At 38.5% G+C, this 19,662-nt stretch overlaps 1 protein-coding gene across 8 annotated transcripts in view; it reads right to left on the reverse strand.

The window, feature by feature from the left end:
• Positions 1–19,662, reverse strand: part of LOC103470008 (rho guanine nucleotide exchange factor 28-like) — a 50,902-nt gene that overhangs the window by 19,022 nt on the left and 12,218 nt on the right. For 4 of the 8 annotated variants that reach the window (XM_008418113.2, XM_008418114.2, XM_008418112.2 and 1 more), the window contains exons 9-16: positions 18,149–18,192; positions 16,897–16,990; positions 5,287–5,408; positions 4,811–5,175; positions 2,859–3,033; positions 2,342–2,453; positions 2,044–2,124; positions 971–1,013 (exon numbers count right to left, since the gene is read on the reverse strand). In XM_008418113.2, the coding sequence (XP_008416335.1) occupies positions 971–1,013; positions 2,044–2,124; positions 2,342–2,453; positions 2,859–3,033; positions 4,811–5,175; positions 5,287–5,408; positions 16,897–16,990; positions 18,149–18,192 (1,036 nt within the window). Of the gene's footprint in view, positions 1–970; positions 1,014–2,043; positions 2,125–2,341; positions 2,454–2,858; positions 3,034–4,810; positions 5,176–5,286; positions 5,409–12,363; positions 13,048–16,896; positions 16,991–18,148; positions 18,193–19,662 lie in introns of those variants that run through there. The other 4 variants (XM_017306752.1, XM_017306750.1, XM_008418115.2 and 1 more) reach the window with 3 other exon arrangements.

The following is a 19,662-nucleotide window of genomic DNA, read 5'->3' on the forward strand; positions in this document are numbered from 1 at the left end:
TGCTTTTTATAGATGTATAACCAAATCATTTTTACTACACCCTGATACGTACAGCTGTAAAATTAAGTGGGTGTGTTTTCTTTTCACCACAATTGTATCTCTTGTTCATATTAAAGATCAATCGCTTCTGCAAGACATTAAAAGTTAATTAGTATATCCATTTAAGTGTCTATGTGTCCTATGTAATTTTCTAATTGTTTAATACGTAGGGGTGTAGCAAGTTTTCTTCATAACATTAAAACATCACAATATTTCTTATTGAAGTGACTGTTATCTCAAGCCCTAGCCAGTCGCGGTCATGGTGGCTTTTGCCTGATCTTTGAAGTTTATTTTAAAGTAACATTAATATTTTGTCCTCAGTACAACTCAATATTGTCTCATCTTGTGAGTTTTATGTATCCTTATATCCTTACAATTATAATGCCGTGATGTTTCCTATGTAAAAGCAGTAAATGTTTTTTAGCCAATGATGAAGTCAGTAAGATGAAGATGAACAATGACATATGACTGAAATGTGTTACATGAATGGAAAGAATTTAAAGCAAATGTTACTTCGAAACAGCTGTTTAAATCACCACCCAGCATAAACACTACAGTATGCACACACAATAAATTCAGTACCACTGATGTGGTCCTGATGTTTCCTGATGTTTCTGAAGTTTGACATCCAAGAAGGACCAGGGTTTTGCTGTTTACTCTGGGTTATTTTGAGGTTGCAATCAGAGAATACTCTCAGACCCAGCCTGGCTACAGGAAGCATGTCATATCCTGCACACTAAGACCCTGGGTTGTTCAAAACCAGAGAGATACAAACACACAACCTCCCACACATGTGTACACATGCGGGCTCCATCTAAGCCAATCTCTATCGGCTGTTCACTGCTGATGACTAAAAAGAGGGACGTAGGTCTGAGTGAGAGCACACGCAGTTCAGCAGGCCTGATGGTCAGGAAGCGACGTGGTGGTTTACCTCTTTTCTCTCGTCGTTTCGGTCAGGCTGAAGGCTCTCTGTTCTATAGCGAGGAAACAAAGAAGTTAGAAATATAAGTCAATGCATTTGAAGATACAATGCAGTGAAAAAAAGTGTTTCTCCCCCCCAAACCATCAGATTTATTCTGTTTTTGCTTTGTTCAAAAAAATGATGCTTTTCCCCCCCCCAATGAACAAAATCACTGTTTGAAAACCGATTTTAAAAAAAAATGTAAGTAGAGCTATCTTTTAACTGTGACCAATACGAAAAACAGAATAAATCTGTAAGCAGGCAAACATTTTTTTCATAGCATTTTATTAGATGCCACAGAATCACAGAAAGATCAGCTGACAGAATTGGAAACCCCCACCAGGTCCCATTATTATTTAGTTAGAGGCAAAAACAGGGATCGCATAAAGAAGCCTGGATCCAGCAAACCCCAACAGAGCAAGAACAAACACAACCTTTTCCGCGAAAAACCAGATGACAGTGAAGATGGAAAAATAAAAAGCCAAGAGGAAAACAAAACGTGACCAAAGGGAAACATAACAGAAGCCTCAGACCAGAAACAATTCCTCCATCCATCAGGTGATCAACGGGAGCTGAGTGTTATTCCAAATCTCCATTCTTCTGCTTGTCAGCCATTCTAGGTTCTTTTTTGTTATGAATTAGTTTTTGGAAAACTATTATTTTGTTATCCATGGAGGAAAAATAATGAAGATTGGGAAAAGGTCTGCTTTTGATTACTGGACATCTGCAAATATGTTATTTCAGTGAGACAGTGGTCTCGTGCTCACCACCAAGAATTAAATCCCACCACAAAGACAGAACTGCACAATTAGGGCAACAATGGGAAACTACTGCAAAGTTTATAATACAACCAAAACAGACTTTTTTATTTTCCTTTCTGATTTCTTTATAGTAAGACTTAAAAATATAAATATCTCAAATATACCTTGTAATTGAGCAGCTCTTCACGTGAAATGAGTCAAGAAACAAAAAAGCTAAAATAAAAAAAGCTTTTACCAACAAACCAAGTTGATGTCTAAGTTGCAACCTGCACTCATACTTACTAACTTGGTTGAGACGTGATAAGGATTTAGAGAGAGATAAAGCCTGAAGTAGTGAACGACCGCCGCTGCTGAAAGTGCCATCTACATGGAATAAAGCAGGAACTTAACGTTGAAAACTTTTAGTTTAAAATTGCAAATCACAAACTACAATTGTCTCATCATTAGTAGTGCTACAGCACCGCTATACCAAGGCACCACTGTACATCATGGTGCTTGAAATGGCCACATTTTTCAGTTCAACTGGCTTGTAAACACAAAGGAGGGGGATTGCAGGACAAAGATGCCAAAGTTCACACACCTTCTTCCAGATCATTGATAGCCGAGTCCCGGTTCAGCAGAGGCCGCGACGGCCTCGCCTTAGGGGAGGAGTAGGAGTACGAGCGCAGACGAACCTCAGCATCTTCTGAATTCTGGATAAGAAAACACGTGTGATGAAAATGTTACAAGGGAGGAGTTCACAAGTTCAGTCAATGAGCAGGGAAATTTGGAGAACAGCACAATAGTGTAAGGCAAACAGACCCATCTCTGACCTTTAGTCCTCATTATTGAGCTATTGACAATCTGACCTTATCTACTGATGGCTGTCAAGGTAGTTTGTGTTTGTTGGAAAACTTGTAATGGAGGATGTTTTTTTTGTGGAATGACTGAACAGGGTTCAAATTTTAATTTAGTTTTAAAAGGATATAATCCATTTGATGGAGAATATTACGAAAATATAAAGTAACACTGAATCCAAGATGTTAGCCACTGAAGTTTTTTTTTTTTCTAATTGCCCAGTTCCAATTTTCATCTGCTTCTAATGGACTGAGATTTACCTTGTTGGACTTCCTTGCAGTTTCGGAGTGTGAGCGATTAAAATCAGGTGAAGTGTCAAAAGAGTCCCTTTCTTCTCCAGAGCTGGACTGCAGGACGGACCTCTGTTTCGAAGATGAGCAAGGGTAGGAGAGGCCCAAAACATCCTCTTCTTCACTGTCACACTCAAGACTGGGGCTATTTATCCACAAAGAGACGCAAAACAAACAGAAAAGCACACATGGCGGGGTTACGACCCTGAATGCTAAAATATTAATTTGTTCAACATCGTCCAAAGAACATACAGGTAAATTTTCAAATGTAGTTGAAGTCCTTGATTTGAAATATTATTTGACTGGCTTTTTGTGGCTGTGTAAGTCTGGTGTCTTCCCTATTTTATAAACTCAGCATAAGTCTTGATCTTAGTTAAGAAAGGAGCGCCTCAAGGTTGTGTACTCAGACCATCACCTTTTATTTTTATGTAATCCAGTCTCATTAAATTGTTTATCAGATTAACTGCATATACAAGTCAACTCTTGTCTAGCAGAAAATTTCAGTTTTACTGTGGGTTTAACCACAGTAAGCCCAGTTTTTTGGCAGTGAGTTGGAGATGTGCTTCTAAATATAGACTGTTTGTCTAAAATACTGAAATCCACTAAGACCAGATTTGAAAGCACCTAAATACTCCATCCACCCTGGAACTTGTGGCTGAAATGATCAATTATGATTTTGTAATCTTCCATCAACATTGCTTAATGTGTTATTTTCCTGTCAGAATCTCTAAGCAACACCAAATATAACTTAACATAAAAAAACATTGGCAAATATCAAGATGATTTCTACAGAAGAATAAGAATACAGTGGCAACCCACACAAAATAAAACAGAGCTAAATGACGTTTTTATGATGATGCTGATGACGGCATTTGACAAAATGCAATGTTCACAATTGTTTTTATGATGTAAAGCACTTTCAGCTGCGTTGTTGCTTAAAATGTGCTACACAAATAAACTGGAACTGTATAACAATATACTTTTAACATTTTTATTTTATTACATTATACCTATTTGTCATGTTACAAGAAAAACCCTTCCATGTTCTCACAATACTACATTTCCAATGAACCATTCATTCATTGTACAAACATGAAAAGTGAATTGTCAGAAGAATACATTTTTCATGTTGTAGCATAATATAGTTCTATTTTTGTTTCAATGGGTACCAGCTCTATCTATAAGATTTCCTCTTCTGGCGAAAAATGTCCATACTTTAGCTGATCAACTGAAGGGTGATGCATATTATAGATCCTGTTTAAGGCCTTTGCTGGATTTTTTAAAATCTTTTTCTTGAAATTGAACATGATTTTCAGATGCTGTTCTACTGTTGGATATTTTTTCCTAGGTCTGTCACTTTGCTGCTCAACTTGAATACTTGTCCTGATGTTTTCAAGCATGCATTGGACAGCAAGTGAACAGAAAAAGTTGTTTAAAACTTGAAAAGTACAATTTTTCAAACAAAACGAAAATTCAAGCAAAACGTAAATTCAATACTTTTCATCTTAAAAGAGCAAAAGAATCATATTGTCACCTATTCATGAGCGTGAAAATATAAGAATGTCCTTAATTCAAGTTAGCTGTACGACCACATCCTGGTTTCTGATAAGCTTCATAGTTTTTTGAGAAATTAAACCAGACTGCCCTCATTACCTAGAAAACAGTACTAACTGTGTGCAAATCTGAACACCATAAAGACTGCTGAGAGATTTCTTGAGATCAAATCTCACTGAGGAAACTCAGCTCAAAAATATCAGGACTTCTTTCTTTGTACTTCATCTTCACCAACTGCTGCAGAAAATGGCCCAAAATAGTTCAATGAAGCAGCTGCGTTAAACTTAGCTGTCTTACCATGATGCCTTAAATATTTATTGCAACAAGATCACACAGTGATGAAACCCACAGCAGAAACAAAATCATACCTCAGACCCCGGCTCGCATCTGTCAATCTGCACTCTTTGTGCTTCAAAGCTGGAGAGTCAGAAGGACCAGTCAGCGTCTGTCGCCTCTGCCCTCCGTCGAACAAACGAATTGCGGAAGCCAAGGGAGAGGAAGGAAAAGATGGGGAGGAGGCAAAGGGATAAGGGGGAGAAACACATGCCTCCCTGCCATTGTCCCGGCCTGGGCCCTGACTTCCCCTCGGCCTGCGATGGGGTGAGGATTGGGAATGGGTTTGGGAGCAATTCCCCGATTCAACGAGAGTGGGAGAGAAGGAATCCCAGCAGGACGAAGGGCTGACCTCCTCCTCATTCCCTGGAGACCGATACTTAATGTCAGCTCCGTCCACCTGAAGCAGAAACGGGAAAAAGCGACAAGAAGAAACTTTTCTGTAAGCAGATTTTAGTGTTTTACATTAAAAGAACTTTCACTCTCAGACTGAAAAGTGACTGTGGCTCACCTGGTCCACCAGCATGGCGTTGGAGTACACTTGGTCTTTGCCGTGTATCATTGCTGAAAGTCTGGCAGCTGCTGCCCGAGTCGGGGACGAGGCCTGGCTCTCCCTTATAGACTGGCTTTTCTCTGCACGGAGGGGGGATTTTTCAATATTACATTTGGTTTCCAGAGCAACACCAAATGACTGCTCACAAACACGGGAAGTGACATAGACATCCTGGGCAGATGCATGTCATTGTTCAGTATCAAGACTCTCTCTCTCTCTGTATCTCTCTCCGTCTCTCTCTCTCTCTCTCTCTCTCTCTCTCTCTCTCTCTCTCTCTCTTCTCGAGTGTGTGTGTGAGTGTGTCTGGGTCTTTTTGCACATACATGAAGTTGCTGTGGATGGAAATCTGCAGACATGTTTGTTCCCCGCCCTGCTTTTTGATACAGCGGCTGAGTGGAAATAACTCCTGGCGAGCACACAGTGGCATTGAGAGGAACCCTTTCAACACAGAGGAGGCACTGTGAGCTGCAGCCTGGCTGTGCTGATCAGCAGGGGAAAAACACACACACCTCTCCCTTGGGCATGTTGCTCCACACAAAGCACACCTTCTCCGCAACACAGCTTTTTTTAAAAAAAATATCAGGCTACAATGTAGCATATGCATTTGAGTAAAGAGGCTGCAGCCCCATGAGCCTCAGAGGAAATATTAATAGTGAACTATTGTTCAAACTTATCTGAACAAAGCACAACTAACGGTCTGTAAATGCTAAGTAAACTCAGAAATCTGAGAATATCAATTTTAAAACACAACCAGTCAGGCTCAAACTGCTGATGAATATCATGTGAATGATCAAAAGCCTCCAAAGACTTCTAAGTTTTCAGGGTTAAAGTAAAAAAAAAAAAAAGAAGACGAGAGGGAAAAAGTATTTTGAAACTCAAAGCAACGGCATGTTTGTGATGATTGATTTTAATTTGATTTAAACTTCAGTGAAGTTCCAGGAAATTTCCACAGTTTCTTACAACAAACATTGCTTACAGCCTAATTTTGTTAAATATCATCACTGCACTCTGTGGTCAAACCAATGCTTTATCTCATCTCCAACTTGTATACTTTTACTATTTTAAAATCATGCTGAACTCACTTTTTTTACATGTCACTTTCTCCTGATTTCAGCTCACGACTATGCTCTTAATAACCATATGTAGACAGCTCAACTGTGTACAGTCATATACAGAGTTACAGACTATTTTTAAGCTCCATTTGAAATGTACAGCTTCCCCTCTGCAATACATGTTGCACACCCGGTTCTCTCCTACCTTCCAAGAAAGATTTGATTATTTTTGCCATTTTCAGGCTTTATATTTTTTAACCTACGGATCTCCTAACCTAATATCACTGTGTGGTACAGTTGTGTGGATTTAAGTTAAATTGAGGTGCCTTGCAAACGTTTTCATATCCCTTGCCATTTCAAACATTTTTTCACATAACAACCTCACACTTCAGTGGATTTTATTGGCTAGACCAATCCAAACCGTGCATAATAATGAAGAAGACGGAAAACGACACATAGTGTCCAACATACAGTATTTACCAAATAAAAATCAAAAAGATATGGTCTGAATTGGTACTCGGACCCCTTTACTTTGAACTTTTTGTGCATTTTCTAGTTTGAAAAGTCACTTTATTGGTATATATATATATATACCTGGGAAGGTAAGAGAGAACCGGGTGTGCAACATGTATTGCAGAGGGGAAGCTGTACATTTCAAATAGAGCTTAAAAAATAGTCTGTAACTCTGTATATGACTGTACACAGTTGAGCTGTTTACATATGGTTATTAAGAGCATAGTCGTGAGCTGAGATCAGGAGAAAGTGACATATGTGTATATATCTTATAGTCTATTGAATGAGTAGTCATATCAGTATCATTTTGGCAGTTTACTCCATCAGTTTCAAAAAACACACTAAAATAAATGTATGCTTTGTGTGTGCACACATTAAGCCATGTTTTTATTTTGGCATCTGAGAATCTGCCAACAAGTCTAAATACTTACTTTTAATCTGAGCTCAAGTTGAGAACAAAAACTGTCTTTCCGTTCGTCAACAACCATTTTTCATACATTAGATGTAAAAAAAAAAAGAAAAAGAAAATCGAAATCCTTCCGAAATCCCAACTTTAAGCTTCTAGTGTCTCTGGGATCATGTACATGTTGGCAAGCCACTGCAGAACATTTAACTCAGCAAAACATGAGACTCTTATGGACTGTTGTAAATTATTAGAATATTACTCCGTGTGTTGTTTACCCAATTAGAAATATAAAATGCTGATAGAACAGTAATAGGAAATGGGTCAACACCAGCTATTATTTTTTAGCAGATTTAAAAAAGAGCCTTTATTTCCAGAACCCATCTTCAACTTGACCCATTATTTAAGGAACGGTGCACTTGGAAGCTTTTTTTGTCTATTCTCTGACTCAGAGGATTTGCTAAATTAAACATGCATTTAAAATCTTGTCAAGTCAGAACTGTAAACATGTTTCAAAGTTTGTCTTAAAATAATAAATAGGGAATCAAGTGCAACATAGTGAGTCAGAATATCTATTTTCTGAATGAAGTGCATTTCTTTGAAAAACCACAAGTGTTTTTCAAAGCAGTTCAAATGACAGCAGTTCAACAGCAACAGATCAAGATGCCGAGGGTGTGACAGATTTAGGTCATTTACAACAGATTCCAGTATAAGAGACGAGTCTGAAGTCATCATTAAGAAACTACAACAAATTTAAACAGATTATTAAAAGACATTAATAGCCCGCACAGTCTGAGAAAGTCTCTCGGTGATCACCTTTTCACCAGAAGAAATGTGAAGATAAAATTTGATTCCCAAAACAATTCGAAAAACATAACAAGGAAGACAGTTAAAGTGAAGATCTGCTGCATTTTTTTAAATTTATTTTGGTTTTGTTTTGTTTTTTGATTGTGTTGATTGTTTGTTTTTTTTATAGTGGGGACAATAAGGTATTTTGTATTATATTGAAGATATGTAAATAAATAAATAAAACCTGATCAAATTAGCAGCTTGTTTGAAAGTTTCCACACTAAACAGAGGAGGGAAGCTCAGCAGCTTAGGTAAATGTTAATAATTTTTATAACGCTTATTTTACGACCTTCAAAACTCGCCTCCAATTATACCAAGGGTGGAGGGAGTGAAAACATATTTTTGGCAGAGCTGCTTCTACCACTTCTCTTCCAGCATTGTTTAAAACCTAAACTCTGCAGTGTTCTTTAAAACAAATCCATCGTAACTACTAAAGTGAGCAGAAGAAGAGAGGTTCAGCATCTGAAACAGAGAATAAATCAGACCCACAATTGGCTGTGCTTCCTGTGGGCGGCAAGTCCCATAAATCTGAGAGGCAACAGGGAGTCAAACGGACACTGATGAGGACGCCAGATGATTCCCGTCACATCCACATTAAATCTAAATGAATTAACTCCAGCTGAACCAGCCGAGTGTATACAGAGATTACCCGACATCGTTCCTCATTCTCCAAAGTCCTGACATACCTTTCAAACAGAAAACAAACCGTTGCAGCTACTTTCTTAAATCCTCTGGGTCCAACAAGCTTCTACTCTGTTTGAAATGTGAAACCACATCTGAGATATCTGCACAAAATCACATCAGGCACGCTACTACATATCATCGGATTAGAACGAGTCCAGCAATTTAATTCACAGGGGGTGGTTATAGCCTGGATGGAGGTCAGACTGCTGTTTGAAAGTAGATGCCATTTCATACAAGCCCACGTCATGAACTTGACAGACGGGCTAAATATTTCAGGTTCTGGGCCCCATCCAAAGCCACAGCTGGCTGCCATGGACTCAATTACTCACACACCTCTGACCTATAAACAGTGACTCAGTGAACATTACTGTCAGGCAGCGAGATCTGTGTTTAGCATCAGTTAACCGGTGAAATAACACATGAAGCAGAGGCTTTATATTCTTAACAAGATAGAGGACTATCTAACTTTATTGGTAAGATAAACCTGCTCACAGGTTTAGCTGTTCTAAAACTACAAAAGAGTTTTAAAAGTAGTGCACAAGATCCCTCTATATTTGTTTTTCATTTTTGTTGTTCTCATAGAACAGAAGCAAAACCCTTTTTTACAGGAACTGTTCTCTCACAGACATACAATGATCTGCTCCAATATTAATTATTCAAACTACTCACAACAGAAATTATACAAAGAAATATATTGTCCAGTAAGAATTGTAGTTCCTCAAAAAAGAAAATCTAAATCAGCATGTCAAAGCTTTACAAAACCTAGAAATTGCAGATGATTCTTCAATGTTTACCAAACATCCTAATAAATGCAGAGTGTTTAATGTATGTGGAGCGATGCGATAGTCGGAATAAATTGCTGTGTGAGAGCCAACTCTGTACAGTGGCAGCACAGTGAAAAAGAGAGCATGCAGGTCTGCACAGACAAAGATAGCAGTCACAGCCAGGTTTCCAGGGCAGTTAAACATGCAGAGAGTGACCCTTCAACTCCTGCACACCCTAGAGACAAAGAGATGGAACGTGCTTTGACACAAAAACACTTTCTCAAGGTTTCTGTCCAGCTCAAGTGTTTATGCAGAAACCAAAAAATTCCAGATAAATAAAATTATCATCAGTATAAACATTTGGAGCAATTCATTTTGAGAGCTAAAAAATAATTTGCTCATGTTGAAACATTTCTTATGATGTAAGTTTCTTTTTAAGCACCTATCTAAACCAGCAGTCACTCTGACGACAGCCGAGAATAGAATAATAATCAAAGTCGAAAGGATTCATAACAAATGTTGAAGTATCATTTTTCAGCTTTGTTTTTAAGGACATTTAAACCATTAAAGAGTTGCTCACCAATATCCACAAAAATGGCTCAGAGTTATGACACCTGTGGTCGAACTTCCTGGTCCAAGCATCACATACTCGTCGTGTTTACATTTGAATGCATGAAGAGATCAAGTCAGAGAGCCAGACTGAGCAGCGATCACTTCTCGCAGTAAAGAAACAGCTGTGAACACCTGAAATCACAATTCACTTTTTATGTGTTGAAAAAATGAAAATGTCTGTAAATGTTGCATCCTCTTGTGAGATTTAAATGTTTGCGCAGAGAGTGTAAGATATTTGCAAAAGTCAGTAAGCATCACCGTGACACAGATGATCTTCCATGGGGTTTATGGAGAAAGTTGAAGAAAAGAGCACTGGAGGTAAGCCATGACACAGCCGTGGCAGTAACAGGATCTTCCCCTGCGTCTCCCTTTCCTTCCAACAAACACACCCACTTGCATACAAGTCATAAGCTTTAAAACCACAATAGTGTAAATTTGGGCTATTTTAAGCTCCTATGTTAGGTTTCCCATGATTCTCCCTGAAGGAAATGTTAAGTTAAAGCACACATGTGAATTCTGTTAGCAAATGACTGAATGCAAACTGTTACTTTCAATAGACGCTTGAAGGAAACTGCAATGCAGTAAAAGTAAAACACAGGAAAGACACACAGGATCAAGCTTTTCTTTGGCACTGTGCTATAAAAGCACCACTTTTAGGCTTCTTCCACGAAAACAGTGCGGCCTGAGGATGATGAACGCCGCAGGGCGCTTCACCAGCCTTCGAGCGGACATCAGACATTCCCCAACATGCTGTCAGAGATCAGGTTACATCACTGGAAAAGATGCGGCAATCTAAGTCTGACTGAGCCGCCGCTACAGCGTAGAAGGCCTGAGAGCGACAATGCGTAATGGGAACAGTTCTAATTTTAACTTTATTGTTCCACAGTGAAACATATATCTGCCAAGAGGGCACTCAGCTGTCATCTTTAGCGTACAGGAAGAAAATACCCTAATACTGAAACGCTTTTTAAACCAGGCCATGTCTATTTGTTGTCCAGCTGACATCAAATAGAGAAACTTTGTAGTAGACATAGGCCAGTAATCTCTATCAAGGTACAGAGTTTTCTAAACGTTGTTTTTTCAAAACCACTAAGATTTGCAAAAATACTGTTCCTACGATTTAAAGTAATTTTAATAAGACTCAGGTTTCTTCTGGCTGATCTTCTTCCTTACTTTTTTGCTGTAAACTGCCAATCAAATGGATAAGAGAAATCTCCACACTAATACCGTATTGATTTAAAAAGATTACGTAAAGATTCCAGTCCAGATAGACAACTTTTACTAGGCTTTTATCTCTTGATTTTGTTGCATTTCTTCCGGTGATTTTGTGTTTTTTAGGGTTTTTAAGGTTGATTTTTATTGTACAAGGTTTTGTGATTTTATGTCTGTGAAAAGAGTTTTATAAATAAACTTTACTTACTCCTGATTGTTGTCCTCATAGTACTAAAACAGCATCACTTTACATCACAGTTGATTCTGGACTTTGTTCAGTTCCCCTTGGTCTAAGTTTATCCTTTCATACCACTTCACATAACGCCCTCATTGACAGATATGTTAGTGTTACTAACACACCCTTCAACTACTTCAAATCATATCTGTTGGGCTAAACAAAACATGAGCAGTCATGGCTTGTAAACTGAAGGAGCATTAGTCATCACATTTATTAAAGTAACAAAGGTTTAAGACTGTAAAGGTATGAGCTCCTTTTCAGTTCATCAGCTAGTGGCTGCTTCAGCAGATAACAATGCATAACCAGCCAATATTATCTTGTTAGGCTTGTACTTGTCTTTCACTGAACATGGCAACGGTTCTTCCTGCATTTTTTAATTGGTTTATATTAAATGAACTATAAATAAATAGCATAGGTAGGATTATTATACCAAGAATGATTAACATATTCTTTTTGCAGTAGTAGAAATTATCACTTCTCTGTTTGAAATTAAACCAGTTACATCACGCTGTATATTTTTATTTTCTATATTTGTCAACTTCTAAATATTGTGAAGCTGTTGTACTTTTGGTAGAGGATGTCATGCTGTGAGAATGTCCTATGCCTATTCCACTGTAGGTACTTGAAAATGTCATAAAACATATTCAAGAACATTTTTATCTTTACATCTAAATGCAATAGTTTTTAAATAAACTGACATCCTGTTACCTTTTTTCCCTGTTTTCCGGCATATCCTCATCTTGGGAAACGACGGCCAGGAGTAGTTGAAAGGAGAGTCTGAGTCAGAATCCATGACTTTTGATGTGAAAGAAAAAACCTTCATCCAAATAGCTCAGAGAGTCCCAAACATAAACGAGTGGTGCCTCATTTTACATCCATTCCCCACATGGCTGAACAGGCTCCAGACAAGCTGCAGCTCTCGCTCTTGTTTTTCCAGAGCCCCGCTGTAGAGTCTGACACTTCAAGAGTGAGCCAGCATGTTCCCCTCTGTCTCCTCTAATCACCCCTCCCCCTAAAATCCTCGCCTCCCCCCTGCCTCAACCCATCCAACAGAGCTAGGACTCAACTTTTTCATCTGCAGCCTTGTTTTTATTCTCTAATAACTTGCTGCTGCCTTTCAGTTTGTCTCAACTCTGCGTCCATGTTCTTTAACCCACCCACTCATAGATTGTGCTCAGCAGTGAGTGAGTGGGGAAGATATCGGCACATTCTGACAGCAGAAGGGGGAGGAGGGTCCTGACTCACTGAAGAGTGACTGAAGGAAGGAGCGAAGCAGAGAGAAAGAGAGAAAGTTGAACATAGGAATGACTTCAGAAACTGCAGAAAAAAAAGCGACAGGCAGCTCCAGACGTGGGAGAAAAAAAATCAACCCACTGAGTTCGTGATCATCTCAAAGACAAGCCGCTCTGCAGCTGAGTCCAAACATGCCACATCCGACAAGAGTTCCCCTCTAGCAGTCCACCTTCTCGTTCTTTATATTTTAGCATGTCAAAGCTGAGATGGGGGTGGGGAGGGGGACTGCCAGGTCAGCAGCCTCACCATGGAGACAGCAGTGAGAGCCGCTGCTGTTTTCTTCTTCCACGTTGCTGCTCTCCTGCTTTTTCCTCTTGCTGACGACCTGCAGGGGCACGAACAGCGCAGCAACCCAGAGGCAAGTAAAAATCCTCCAAATGGGCTGGTTAAAAGAGAGTTTAAGAGAGAAATTGGACAATGGTTCTGCAGAAAGAGGCCAAACGCATGTTTATGAATGCACATAAATTTAAGAATGTGATAAAAAAAGGACAGGAAGGGTTTAGGAGGGAGAGTATCTGCTGAGAAGAGAGAAAGAGCCACACTGTGGCTGCAGAAAAAAGTTGTGTGCGTGCGTGTGCATGTGTGTGTATGGCGAAGGCTGCTGGAGGATGTTGGCACTGTACTGGTGCACATTAATGCTGGCCTTTGTGGGGTCTGTGTGAGGTTTAATCCTTTTTTCCAGTCTCCAATTAGATCCCTCGGTTGGGGTCGAGGAGCTGGAGGAGGGGGGCTGATCTTGTTGGGGCTCCCGGCATTGCACTTATCGTTTCTTGTCACTTCACCAAACTATCCCCATCATAAATCCCTTTACTGTTGCTCTGTGTCTTTTCCCTGCAGCTTTAAAACTCTCTCACTCTCCTCGCCTATGGGGATCTCAATGAGCGGCTGGAAAACTGCATTCAGAAAAATCCTTGGCAACCCCCATTCAGCTACAAACACCTCTGTTAAAAAAAAAAAACACACCAAAAAAACTCTCCTTTGCCCCCTTTTAAAATCATTCTTCCCTTCTGTGGTTTTCTTTTTTCTCACACAAAATCATTTGTGTGAGAAGCTTCTCTCTTCATTCAGCTGTGAAGAGCCTCTCTTTAGACATAGACGTATACAGCGGAGGTTTTTGATTTGGGCAACATACAGTACTCAGGGGGTGCAACAGGAAAATATTATATACATGAATGGATGAAAGGAGGGCTTCTTAACTAAAATACAGACCAATAGGTCTGTGAAAACAAGAAAGAATAAATGTTTTGGATTTGTTTTTTAGATTGTGTCTCTCAGCTAAGATGTACCTATGAGGAACATTACCGACTTCTCCATTCTTTGTAAGTGGGAATATGTGAAAAATTGATGTGTCAAATACTTATTCTCCCCAATGCACACTGACCAGTAGGCAACTTGCAGTTAAATACCTCGCCCAAGCCTACATTTACATGGGGCAGCAGGAAGCTGCAATCAAACCTACCTCTGCAATATTACTACCCTTCCGACTGAGATAAAGTCGCCCCAATATTTTTGAAGCACCAGCAATTTTTTACGTAAATATACTACACATTAACCTCAATCCAAAAACATGCAGCTCCAAGTGAAAACACTAAAGCTAGTGTTAGACACAACAGCCTTGGTTCAGGTTCAGAGCAGAAACATTTAAAATCTGAGGTGGCTCAGATTTACAGGATATCATGCAAAAAGTGTTAGAAATGGAAAAACCTGCTACTGTCATACATGTGATACAGTGCTAAAAATGTGATCAATTGTGATCAATGACAAAGCTTCTAATTTTGTTATTGCACCACTTCTAAAATATTTTAGTCAGAAATGTACACAAGTTCATTCGCTCATTTATTTTTGAAATTGATTGGAATGGTCAAAAACCCATTGTGTTTTCTGTCTTTAAACTTAAATGAATTAATGTGTATTTTTAATATATACTTGAACACTGGTAAACAGTATGGCCTTGTTAATGAAGTTACAGTAAGCTGAGCGGGTGAGAAGAAGGATGACATCAGGAAGACAGGGGGAACATGACAAGTACCTTCCAAATACCACACCCCATGCTGAGGCCCCGGCTGCACAGATTCTATCTGTCTACCTGATGACGCATATGCGCCAGTCAAACACCATACTGCATGTGTCAACAAGCAGATGCACTCACAATGTAAGGCTCGATAGTTTGCTAAATATGTAAGGTCAGCCACTCACGATGCCCGGCAGCTCCAGAATGCCTAATGAAAAACTTGATGTCTTCAAAGGTCAAAGAAGTGGGTGATGTTAAAGGAGACACCACATTTTATTCCAGTTACATTTTTAGGGAGCTGAATGAGGTCAGTATTCAGAGACTTTACAAAAATATGCTAATTTAGCCAATAAAAACACATAAACTCACAGGACCAGAAACAGGAAAAACTGCACCACCTACAGAGTGTTGTAGTCCAGTTCCAAGTATTATTAACTTGTAACCACAACATTCTTACACTAAGGCATCAGTCTTCTCTGCAGCAATCAGGACAATTATTAACCCACAGGATGTTCCCAGTTTAAAGACCTTTGTTTTACTATCCAGAAGCTGCTTAGAGCAAAACCACACTCAAGCTAGCATGCTATTCTAGTCCAGAGGTACTCAAACCTTTTAGTACCAACACAGTAAAAAATAAATTTATTGAAATTACCACCAAACTGATGGACTTATTAAACAGGACTTGGACCTTATCGGTTTTCGTGCCTTTGTAGATTTGGTTGTTTCCCATTGAAGTACTTATTCAGTGGAATGTTTTATACCAACCATGCATCTTCCTCTGATAAGCAACAATTTTAAGTCATTTTTTTTATATATATATATTCTCCACATACACTACTGTGAGAAAATTATTACATCAATCCAATAAATAACGCATACCAGCAGGACATTTCCTAAATTTACTCCAATTGGATTAGGGTCCCATAATCTGTAATATTTTATGGGACAACTGGCTCAAACAAGAATCAGAACCAAAACAAAAAGCAGGAAGCAGTAAAAAGTTGTTGGAAAACATTATCCAGCTGACATAAATTACATCAGATTTCCAGCTTTTTATATTTACTTTAATCCCTATTAATCATAACATTAAATGGTGAAAGGGTGGAGCTGTTTTATGATGAAAACAAAACCAAGCCACAACAGTAATAACATGCACACTGTTTAATCCAGACCCTGCCGTGCACTCTATTAGCTCATTAGCTCTATATATCTTTTAATACTGCTTAGAGGACTTTATGCTATTTAAAACTTGTTTTGAAGGCTACAAAAACAAAACAAAAAACTTGTTCTTCAAATTAAAGTCTTTAAACCTTCAATCTGGCACCAATCTCTAAAGTTTGGACATCGATTTAAAGTCTGAATACAAATGTTTGGTAATGTTGCTGCCTTACAACTATTATACAATTAATTTGACTGAATTAGCTTGTCAATACTTGATACAAAAACGTTCTCTGAAAACCATTAAGTTATTTGCACCACAGTTTTAAAATGCTGTGTCTAGCTTTTTCCTGCTCATCAGAAATCAGGTGGCTCAACATCTTCTTTGCCCATCACATCAAATTTAACGACTTCTTTTTGGTAGCACCATAACTATAAACATAGAGTAGCAAGATTCCAAAACCTCTAAAGGTCGGAAGGAAAAACCTATTAGCTGGCCTGAAATGTGATCCCAATGTCAGCTGGGAATGTAGTTAGCCATGGTTGACGATTAATGCTAAGCTCCAAGTTTTGGTTTAAAAAAAAAAAAAAAAAAAAGAAGTAAATGTTTCCTCCTTTAATGATTAAAAGACACTTTAATAACATCCTACGAATAAACCAGCAATGATCTGTTTAAATCAGCACAAAGCCTGATCTCTTGCAGAAGCACGAGAAGCTCAAGAATTAAAGCCAAGTTGTAAAGAAAACACTTGTGCTATAGGAAACCTTAAGACATTTACCGGAGCCAGAGTGTGAAGGATCGTCCTCTTCGTCCTCCTCATTCAGGGCAAAAATCAACGGCTCCTCGCAGTCCTCAGCGAAGAAGTTGAGAACCTTTTGGTGGAACAACAAGCACGTTTACTCAGGGAAACCTTTTGCCTCGAGCATGCCAGAAAGCACAAGCAGAACTAAGCACAAAAACACAAGTGTTTGGCCATCGCCTGGCCGTGTGAGAGAAATCAATTAGTTAACCATCTGTATCGCATAAAACAGGTTCCATTGGATGACCAGAGTCATGTGTCACACCTGTCAAAACATTAAACACACATTCAACCTGTTCAACAAAGCCAGCTTTTCTTTACTGTGTGCAAGGTGCCAACTCCAACACCTCAACAATAAGAGACGCAATAAAGAACACAGAGGCACAGCCACTTTGCTGCAAAGCTGGTGCAGATGTTTATCAGACCTCCATTCAGAGAAGGATTTAAAAGAACAAGAAAAATATACGATGCTCGGAAAAGATATTCATCTTCTCACACATTTCTTAGATTGTTTTCTTTATTTGTCACACTTAGATGTTTTAGTTTATGAAACAAATGTTATTATCAGACCAAGGTAATCTCTTTACTATAAAAAAGAACTTAGGCATATGTAAAAAAGAAAGGAATGGTCTCACATTTGCCTAAAATGAATTTAGGAGATGTTATGAAAACATTTTGTGGACTCATGAGACAAAAATAAAACTATTTCACATGAGACCTGACAAAAAACCAACAACATTTCAGAAAAAGAACATCGTGCCATCGAACATAATGGTAGGTCTGATGGTGGGATGTGATGGTCTGGGTTTGCTTTGCTGCTGTGGAATCTGAACAATTTGCCATAATGAATGGAACAATAAATTCTGCTCTGCATCTCATGTGCACCTGGATTATAGCAAGAGCAATGACTCAGAGCAACACCAGCAGGTTTCCCTCTAAATGGTTCAAACAAATCGAGATCAAAGTTTTGGAATGACCTATTCAAACTGTGAGCTTCAGGTTCAAGACAGTTCTTCAGATTGGGATGTTGTGGCATGTCAAATGTTGCTGAATCAATAGTTTTCTCTAAAAAACTAAAAATTATTTTAGTATTTTGTTTGATCATCTGAAACATTTAAGCTTGAGAGAAGCAAAAGAACAGACAAAATCAGTAGTGCAGGCAAAGACTTTCTGATGGGTTTGTCACTGTGGGTTATTTCTTAATACCATCTGGTCTGCATCATATACTCACATTTTCATCAGCAGAATTTTCTCCGTTCATGTCAGCGTACAGAGCTGAAAGATGAAGCCATACAGAAGCCGTTAAACTTCAAAAAGAAACTCCAGCAAGCACACATGTTAGTCAGTTTTTTAATGATAGCATGTAAAGTCTGACATTTGTTTTCTTTGTATGACCTCAGGGGATTTCTACTGTGCAACCTTCTTCTTAGCCCCTTTTTACTACCATGTGCATCTCAGACCAAAGACTGCGGTATATAATCGCTTACCAGAAACAAAGCATCAACAGACAGTGTTTGGCTGCTTTGATTTATGACGTGGAGCCGAAGTAAAAATGTAAAGTAGAGAAAGGTTAAGAGAGAAAACGAAACAGCTTGAAGACGCCTGGGAAAGGGAGAAAGCAACAGCTTAAGAATGTGTCAAATTCTTAAGCTATTCAAAAATGTTAATGTTTTTCCTCTTCCAATTTGTGACATCAGGAAGTAGAAGCCCCATTACAGTAGTGATATACAGCAGTGATATCTATTGTTTAGATAGCAGAAGAACAAATGCACAATAAAAGGATGAAAGAGACTAAGGGAATACACCAGAAATAATGTCTGTGTTTCTCTTCTATTAGTCATCCTGTCATTCCTGTGGCTCTTGGTATGTTTGTTGGTCACTGAATGAAACATCTCCCATAAAAATATGTACTGAGACGAATTATGAGACTTTTCCTCCAGCGCCTCCTGCAGGCCAGAGTTGATTTCAGTCAGTGCAGTACGTTTGCATCCACATTAAAAAACTAACACACCCCAAACTCACTGGCACAAATTCATAATTATTTAAAGCAAATAATGTAGCATGTTTTTGAAAGCAACCGTATACTGTGCCAATCAGTGTTGAGAAACTTTAAAACGGTAACAAATGATGACCTGTTCCTGCTTTCCTTGGTATTACTTATGATGTTGTACCAACGCCAATGTCTCTTAGCCACTCTTCAAAATGGGAAAGACAATTTAAGTAATAGAGATAGTTGTTGAGCTACTGAAAATACCGAAACTTACCCCTAACTTGAGACAGAGTAATGCATAAAAGGTATAAAACAACTTGAACAGTGAACAGACTGATGTTTATATTGTAACCACACACAGTAAAAAGGTTAGCTGTGGGAGACAGAAAAAAATAAAATCTAAAACTCACTGTTCAACAGCTGCAGCCAATTTTTACCTGAGTGATAAATTATGTTAAATGATCTTTATTATGCTTCACCAGCATATTATGCGCAACTTGGTGTAGAAGGTGCTGACTTTTAATGATCCAACATAAATGTATTTATCTATTCGTTAAAATTGTGAATTTGTCCAAATTTCAGTTCATGATTAAGAAGAAAATCTCACTGTGCTCAGCTGAAACCAACATGGTGGCCTCACCATGAAGGCCTGAACTGTTACACATAAAACTTTTAATATTTCTTCAAAATATAAAAAAGAAGCTTTAGCTTTTTCAAATGATGGTGTGAAACAAAAAAAAAAATATATATATATA

Source organism: Poecilia reticulata, linkage group LG9 (genome assembly GCF_000633615.1).
Source record: "Poecilia reticulata strain Guanapo linkage group LG9, Guppy_female_1.0+MT, whole genome shotgun sequence".
Taxonomy (NCBI): domain Eukaryota; kingdom Metazoa; phylum Chordata; class Actinopteri; order Cyprinodontiformes; family Poeciliidae; genus Poecilia; species Poecilia reticulata.